The sequence below is a fragment of the Lytechinus pictus genome, chromosome 11 (assembly GCF_037042905.1).
Source record: "Lytechinus pictus isolate F3 Inbred chromosome 11, Lp3.0, whole genome shotgun sequence".
NCBI lineage: Eukaryota > Metazoa > Echinodermata > Echinoidea > Temnopleuroida > Toxopneustidae > Lytechinus > Lytechinus pictus.
Window position 1 is genome coordinate 28,894,096 of NC_087255.1, and position 8,921 is coordinate 28,903,016.

The 8,921-nt window shown below is 36.5% G+C and overlaps 1 protein-coding gene across 2 annotated transcripts in view; it reads right to left on the reverse strand.

The window, feature by feature from the left end:
• The window catches only part of LOC129271643 (transmembrane prolyl 4-hydroxylase-like), a 15,759-nt gene extending 9,367 nt beyond the window's left edge, over positions 1–6,392 (reverse strand). Inside the window, exons 1-5 of one of the 2 annotated variants that reach the window (XM_064106286.1) lie at positions 6,053–6,392; positions 5,143–5,224; positions 4,122–4,276; positions 1,413–1,474; positions 877–911 (exon numbers count right to left, since the gene is read on the reverse strand). In XM_064106286.1, the coding sequence (XP_063962356.1) occupies positions 877–911; positions 1,413–1,474; positions 4,122–4,276; positions 5,143–5,224; positions 6,053–6,325 (607 nt within the window). In that variant the 5' untranslated portion in view covers positions 6,326–6,392. The remainder of the gene's footprint in view (positions 1–876; positions 912–1,412; positions 1,475–4,121; positions 4,277–5,142; positions 5,225–6,052) is intronic. The other variant, XM_064106287.1, reaches the window with a different exon arrangement.
• Positions 6,393–8,921: the final 2,529 nt, after the last annotated feature.

Here is an 8,921-nt window from a genome sequence, read left to right on the forward strand (position 1 = left end):
ATCATTAATATCTGATGAATGAAGAAGCTCCTCTTAATTGGGCATTAATTTCAGGAGAACGCTCCCAGCAAATATAAAACTTGTACCCCAGTCAGCAACTGAATCCTCGCACCATACAGAAGGGAGATTAATTGATCTGCAAATAATACCTACCTTGCTACATATATACTCAAGGCCATATTGACATGATATATATATATATATAGTATTAATCATGGAGCAGAATATGTTTTTTAGCAGGGGCAGAAAAAATATTTCGAAGATGGGGGGGGGGGCTGAGCCAGTGGTGGTGGGGGGGGGATGGTCACATTGCAAAAATCAAAAGATGTTCCTTCAACCTTTTCATACAGGTTTACTGAAAAAAGTGGGGGGGGGGTGGCCATGGGGGTGAAGCATCCAGAGCCATCACAGTTCGTTTCATGGCCCAAGTTTGGATTAAGCTGAGAGCTTCATCAAGGTGGCCTGACATAGCAACATGGATTGTTCAGCATCGTATTCAATATATTTAAGGTTTTCAATAATGTCCCATTAACTCCTCACAAAGCCCATAAGAAAATATATAGTTAAAATGAATGAATGGATGATTGATTGAATGAATGAATGAATGAATGAATGAATGAATAAATGAATGAATGGGATTGATGGATAAACAGATGAATGAATCATTCAATTAATGAATAAATAGAGAGATAGAAAAAAATATATAAATAAATGAATAATTAAATAAATGAATATAAATAAATAAATGAATTAATGAATGACCGGATGAAAGAATGGATTGACCAATGGTTTGATGAATGAATAAATGAAACAATAATATTTATTTTTGTGGAAGTAAACCAGTCTATTCAACAAAGACATAGAGAGAATTCTTACCATCTTGATTCAAATCTAACTTGAGATGCGAGTACCTGAGTTGGGGGAAAGCAATGTTTCAAAATGGATAATTTGATTTAAGGCTTGACAATATAGTTCACCCCAGAAAAAAAAATCATACTGGATTACGATTATTATAGATAAATTATCCATCCTCAGGCTTAAAACCATCTTCCATAAGTATGACCAATTCTTTCTGTTCGATAACATAGCACAATCTCTCCTTTTTTATATTCTTCTTTCTTATTTCTACTTTTTCTCTCTGTTTTTTTTTTTACTGTTGTTCACCTTTTGATATATCATAGAGTGGGGCAGCTGGCCCATGCATCCCTGCCCCACCCCCCTGGGATGCCATCATTCTTGATTTGAAATCTAATCTTTCACACATGTGTGTTGTTATACACTCTATCATGTTACACTATAATGAGTTAGCATTTTTTCTTTTAATGAATGATCTTTACTTTTACCAAATCTAATTTGAACTTTGTATTTACAAATATTGTAAATTGCAGAAAGATAATTAAACACAATCTTACATTTCTCTAATGTCCTCATCATTAAAGTAGATATCATATCCATCCTCTATAGTTCTCCTCATCTAAATGTAAAATAAAAATAAAAGAATCATTGTCAATTAAATTTGCCACAGCTCTTCTTATTTCAAAACTTTTGAAAAAACGCAAATAAAATTATTCTTATTGTCATTCTTTATGCATCAATTGTAAGCAATGTGATCAAAGGCAACACAGAAGAGTTGTAAATTATCTTCATCTGCATTTGATAAAAAAATAATTCATTTTCATCAGAAACGCAAACAATTTTGCAGACTACAAAGCATTTATTTTGTTGACCATGTCTGATATATCAGGGGCCCGTTTCATAAAGGACTTGCAACTGTTGTAACTTTGCCATTATGGCAACTACCATGGTAACAGGGCTCAGCAGCCAATCAGAATCAAGGTTACCATGGTAGTTGCCATAATGGCAAAGATAAAACAGTTGCAAGTCCTTTATGAAACGGGCCCCAGGCCTGATATTAAGGTAACTTTGTTATTATGGTTTGCTGCTGGGCCCTATATTACCAGTTACTGCCATGGAAACCGTAAATACTTGTATGAAATGGGCCATATAGCACAAAAGTTATACTGTTATTGTAACTTTGCTATCCAATGGTAATTTAGAACTATAAACTCTTTGATTTTCCATGGCTGTTGAGCATTGATACCATTGGATGACGGAATTACCATTATAACAAAAATTACACCCACGAGGTTCGTTTGAAACAATTGGACTGTTTCAAAGTATGTGGGTAATAGAATGCCTTAGAAGCAAAATGAAGTGTATTATATGTTTTGTAAGGTAGTAATGTGGATCTTTGTTATTTTATAAGCCATCTGCATCTCCAAACCATGAACGGTAAATAAACTCGTCGTTAATACCAGTCATTACATTTGCCTGTTAGCTATGACTGGTTACATGTACATGATAGATTTCAGCCATTCATTTTAATAGGATCCATACAACCATTTTATAATAACTTTTACACACTTCATCCCAGATATGTACCTTTCCCATCACGTGTATGTCAAAGCAAATATCGAATATAACATCATAATCATTATCAATTACTAGTACTTTTCAACCATTTTTTAAAGCATTTGGCATGAGAAACACAGAAAGAGGGACAAACCGGGTTAAACTTTCTTGACTTTGATTGATAACATTCACGCTTGCACCCCACGCTTATGCAATATTGACTTCCATAATGCCGGAGTGTGAACTCTCTGGGGTGCCATCGTTTAAATACTGCGTGGCAATCACAGCTCACGCCCATGAATAATTCCCCATTGCTGCCTCTGTCTATGTAGCAGACTTAGGAAGATGGCTACAACATCAACTGTCACGGCGGAATGAGCATGGCTGAGATTGTGCCTCCAGAAAAACCTAGCCACTTAGTGTGGTGGGTTAATGGTCGTTTTGTCAATCCTATTATTTATTGACATCTATTTCTGGAGGGCACGTACTGTCACCTACACCATGGTAGGCTGTGTTCCTACTAACAAATTTACTCTTCTAGAATGCTGTAGCTTTAAAAACAAAAACAAATCTATATGTTGGACTTGTGGCCTGAACGCAAACTTATGAACATCAGATAAAAAAATATCAAATGATATAAAAATGATGACAATGATCAGGATGATGATGATGGTGATGACAATGATGATGATGGTGACAATGGTGATGGTGATGAATAATTAAAAAAGTAATAACAACAACAATAATAACAATAATGATAAATAGACGATACTAATAAAGATATGAAATATAACATTATATTACATAAAAGTTGCCAATATTAGATCTACATTTTGTTTTATCTGTAGGGGTGTTATGGCTCAGAGGGTAAGTCTCCAGACTTTGAACCACAAGGTTCAGGGTTCAGATCCCACTGCAGCACTCGTGTCCTTTGGCAAGGCATTTATCTACATTTTCCACTCTCACCCAGGTGTAATAAATGGGTACCCAGCAGGAAGGAATTCCTTAAATGCTTGAGCATCTGATAAGGATAGCCGTGCTAAAGCCAGGGAAATAGTATGCAGCGCATAGAAACATTTGTATTGAGCGTTATATAAATGTTGCATATTATTATTATTATTATTCAAAAGATTTTTGTATTACTACAGAAGAGGGGAGATTTTGGTAAATGTGGGATTTTTTTTTTCGGGGGGGGGGGGGGGGCCTACATTCCCCAAGACTAAACCATTTTCAATGTTTATTTGGGTGGGATATACCTATTATGGTTTTAGAAAATAATTTTTTTATTCACATTGGCAATGAAAAGGGGATAAATATCTAGAATAGGCAGCACAATCACAAATTATACTCACCTTACAAGGATTTTTTTTGTCCCGTGAAAAGTCATAAAATGAATGAGAAAAGAACATTAGGAACACTTTCACAGGGACTGTGGAATGGTTTTGAAAGTGGGGGGCGGGGGCTGAGCCAAAAGAGGGGGGGGGGTGCATGACCATGCCAAAAATCTCAATCAGATGGTCATTTTTACATTTGTATATGGTGTTGGAAAAAAGTGGGGGGCTGTGTGGACCCACACAGCCCCCCCCCATTTCCGCAGCCCCTGTTCCATATATCTGACTTGGCGACCCCCTTCTCCGGTTAGAAAGTGATATACTGCATGATACCGTGGAAATATTTACAAAACAAAATAAAAATATGGTATACAATACCTCTTGTAGACTCAGTCTTTGGTCTCCGTTGGTATCTAGGAGGCGGAGAGTGTTGTCCGCGGTGATTTGATGGGTGGAGCTTACTTCTAATCCCTGCTCCATTGCTAGCTCTATGATGTGCTGGCATTCTTCCTCAGAAAAGAAGTCTGGAATTTCTGTCATTACACAAGGAACAGGAATGATCATGGTTATCAGATATCAGAATATTCAAATTCATTGTGCCTTGAAATTTTATTTTTTGAGTATCATATCTATTACCATATGCATCACCCACATAATTTTATTTTCTCAATATCACACCATCTTCACCATCGTCATCATCATCAATATTCTGTTTCTGTTCTGTTTCTGTTTGTGGTAACTCCCGTAGAAACTCGGCAGGACAGCATTTTGCTGGTAAACGCCAAGCTGGTATATAACCAATTACCTTGGAAACATTTTACGTCTAGATTAATCAGTCATAGTGGCTGACGTAATAGACGACAGATATCACTCTTGGGCCTTTTTATCAAAGTGGAGACAATGGCAGAGTTGGGATTCGAACTCACAACCTTGCGATTATGAGTCCAATGCTCTAACCACTGGACCACACGACCCGATTTTTATTAGTATCATTATTACAATATTATCAATATTTTTATTAGTATCATTATTACAATATTATCAATTTTGTTGTTTTTGTTGTTATTACTAGTATCCTTATTAACTTCTTTAAAATAAAAAAAATATATGGAATTGACTCTGGGCAGAATGAGACAGTGGACTCAGTTACAAAGTACCTCACATGGTAACTTTGCAATTAATGGCAATTTACCATGGCTACCACGTCAAACATCCAAGGCAAGAGTTTCCATAAGCAGAAATTCTTATCCAATGGGACCATATAAAATCACGTCATATTTATGCTTTTGCTAAACATTTGCAATTTAACTAATTTCTGAAAGTAAGTTTTCCAAACATTTATTTTCCTGTTAGTGGATGTGTTATTTAAAAAATAATCCCTTTCTTTCTAAATTCTTACCAAAGATCAATGGTTTCATGTTGATAGTATGTAGATAATGAGATCTACTGGGAGTCAGGTTGACTTCCTGAACATGACCAACCTATAGAGATAGAAGACAAAATATCACTTTTCAAACAAATATTTTTAAACATTCATGGAATTAAAAACATAATATCAATGACCACATTAGCACTTATTGAAAATATCGTCACATGCTGATGATGTGACCGGTAGTAACGATGGGGAAGATAATAATCATAAGAATAATAATAACTAATAATAGATGTAGTGATGAACAAATAAATGAATGAATTACTAAATAGATATATATATAATAATACTAACAATCATCACAATCATAGTCATAATCACAATAAATAATGATAATAATAGTAATAATACTAATCATAATATTAATAATAATAATAATAATAATGGTAATAATAATCATAATATTAATATTAATAATTCTACTACTACTACAATAAAATAAATAATAATAGCAATAATAATAACATATAAGCATAAGCATAAGAATGATAATTAATATTTATAAATTCTGATGTCACTCTGACATTGCAACTATAACACTTCCAGATTATTACTAAACAAACAAAAAAGTACTTGTAGTAGTGTATATTACTAGGCCTCAAATAGTAGGCTACTACTAGCACTAGCAGGCTATCACAAACTTACTTAGTTAAATCAATTAACAAATTTCTAATCTTACAGAAACCCCCGAACCTGTATCAAACAAAATGATGATGATCACTGCCACAAATGGTGCTTAATGTTGTATTTTGTTTGCCTATCAATCATTGGCAAACAACGGGGAAAAGGCAATAGGATTCATATGCTGTATACAATACACCGTGGTGTCATTTCAGTGAAAATAACCAGCCTCCTATCGGAGGGCTGTATCATTTACCTGCACACCGTCAAGCCTCGTCAACTTGACTGCAACTGGTGCTGTTGGCTGAACTTCCTCCTCTTTTTCCAGCGTATCGGACCGACCAGATATTCCATTTCTTCCCTCCGATTCTTGGCAATCACCATCTTGGTTAGATCCATAGAAATGTTCAGCATGTTCTTTTAATCCAGGTATCTCATCGTTCGCCACTGTAAAGTGAAATTTGAGGAGGATAGTAATAATTAGTACCACAGAGCAGACGACATCTCTTGAGCAACCTGCGCCTCCCATGGTGATCGCATGTACTACGACTAGTCGGTGAATCGACCAGCGGGCGCAGGTGCACTGCTGTATACAGAGATGTGCAGTGGGATCTTGTTTGGGGGCGTTGCCCCTGAAATGCTGGCAGACCACTAGCGTACCTAAGGGGGGCAGACTGGCCCCCTGACGAGTCACAACTCATGCAGGGGACGTACCCCTGCCCCCCTGACGAGTCACAACTGATCCAGGGGACGTACCCCCCCCCCCTTTTGAGAAGCAAAATTAATAATTTGTAATGTAAATATGCAAAGAAAACCGACGTGTGCCCCCTCTTTTGAACTTGAAGACCTTTTTTTTTTGCTTGTCAATTTTTTTTTCTGGTACGAAATGTCCTTTATTTGTGTGGTTGAAGACCTTTTACGAAATGTCCCTTATTTGCGGTTGAAGACCTTTTTTTTTTTTTGCTTGTCAAATTTTTTCGCGGAGAAATATCCTCCAAAAAATTTGCCCCCCTTTTGGAAAATCCTGGGTACCCCGCTGTGGCAGACTCCCAAACCAGCATGACAAGGGAGGGGAAAAGAAGTGTATTCCAGTAGACACGGGTCCCAATTAAAAGGGGTTTTCATAGTTCAGGGTCATTTCTCAGGGTGAAAAAAATCTCGTTAATAAAGTGTATTATTATGATATAGATAAAGTTCTTTAGTATTTTATATAGGTTATGCAGGATCAGGGGCGGATCCAGGATTTTCCAAAGGGGGGGGGGCACATCCTTCAAAAGGGGGGCAAACTTCTGTTTTAACGGCATTTTACATTACAAATTTTAATTGTGCCTCTGGAAGGGGGGATGAGGGCCGGCTTTGCCCCCTCCCCCTGGACCAGTCAGTGTGCAGGTTATACACCGACATGTTTACTAGCTCCTTGCAATGTCCTGTATTTATTCCCCATTGGGGCCTACCACATAAAATAATTAACATCATTATTTTAATACGTATCCTGGAGATGTGACTGTTGCGATTTATGCTGCTGGCATCTCGGCAAAATGAAGTTTAGCAATGGCGTATTGAGCAATAAGAATTGAGGGGTGCAATATGACATTTCAGAAAAACTGTCTAAATTGCGAACGAACACAAATTTGATTTACTTTTCCCATATCTATTCCACCCTCCTCGGTCATGGAACTTTAGGGGTTCAGTCTTCAGTCTTGCCGCACCCCCCCCCCCCCCCCCCGTGCAGTCAAAGCAAATAGGCTTGTTGATAAGGTGGCCTATGGGTGTTTTGATAATGAATTGTTCTAATGATCATTAGAGAAGAGCGCCATCTTTCTTCACTGTTAAGTCAACTTGCTGAAACTGACCATAAGTTTATACGTGTACTTTCTTATTTGTTTCCATCTTCTATCGGAGGTAAATGTTTCTTTTCAAAAGAACTTCAAGCGAAGCTGGCATCAATATCGTACCGGGGTTTACCTGAATCGATCTGTACACCCCCAAAAAAAAAATCGGGGAAGGGGTTACCATCATCTTTACTTTTTTGGGATAGTATTTCTTTACCTCTTAGTGGCAAAAGCATTGTGAAAAATGTTATTCTATTACATTCGCTCATGTGACAATTGTCCTATACTGTAAAGATGCACTCATTAAACCAAACATATGAAAACTTGAGCTTCGAAGTTTATATTAACCCTAGCCCCGATCCTCACACTGTTCTGAACCAAAAAACAATTTCACATCCATAACCCTCACCTAAGAGAAATTAGCGGAGGAGCAATTGTCGTAGAATATGTCCTGTTACCAACAAACGAGGCAAGCAATTTGGTCTCCTGAACTTTATCAGTGGTAAAGGACGCACACCACGGGTAGGTTCCGGTCATATCGGGGAGTTCCCCTGACCCGTGCCTAAAATTTGTTTGTTTTGTTTGCTTTATTTTTATTTCTGCGTTCACAATACATTATGAAAAATATTTACATTGTTTACGATATACAAAATAATCCATTATGTATAGAATATAAACATAATACATAATTGAAGTCATATATTGAAATAAATAAATCTTTGAGAACTTTCTATCAAATGAACTGGGACTATCACTGCTTCATATTAGTCCAGTTAAGTAGTATCATTATTTGATCCTTTTGGTATTTTATGATGACTTTATTTGTTGCCCAAGAAATCATTACTGTTGCTGCAGCTGCAGCTACGTTTGAGAGTATTCTTGGTTTCAGACCCTCTACCGAGAAAAAGAGCTAAAAACATATCATCATATTCTCAGAAAATCAAGGATATTTGATGAACTCTTATAATGACAAAGGTATGAATTGACAGAATTGTGTCATTATTAAGACTTTTTTTAGTGATTTTATCAATTCTCATTTTAAATAGATTAGCCTATGGAGGAATGTGTATTGGTATGTTGTCAAGTGGTTGTGTACCCAGTCTATATAGGAATAGAGGGAGAGTTCTTTGAATTTGTCTTAAACATGTTAACAAGCTCAAATCTTTTGAACATGTAATGCTAATTAGCTACTTCTTAGGTATTTATCAAAATTTCTTGCTGCGTATAAGCATATAATTACACTTGCTACCTACGTGCAGTTCAATTGGATTCAATTAAGAGGTGTGTCTGTCT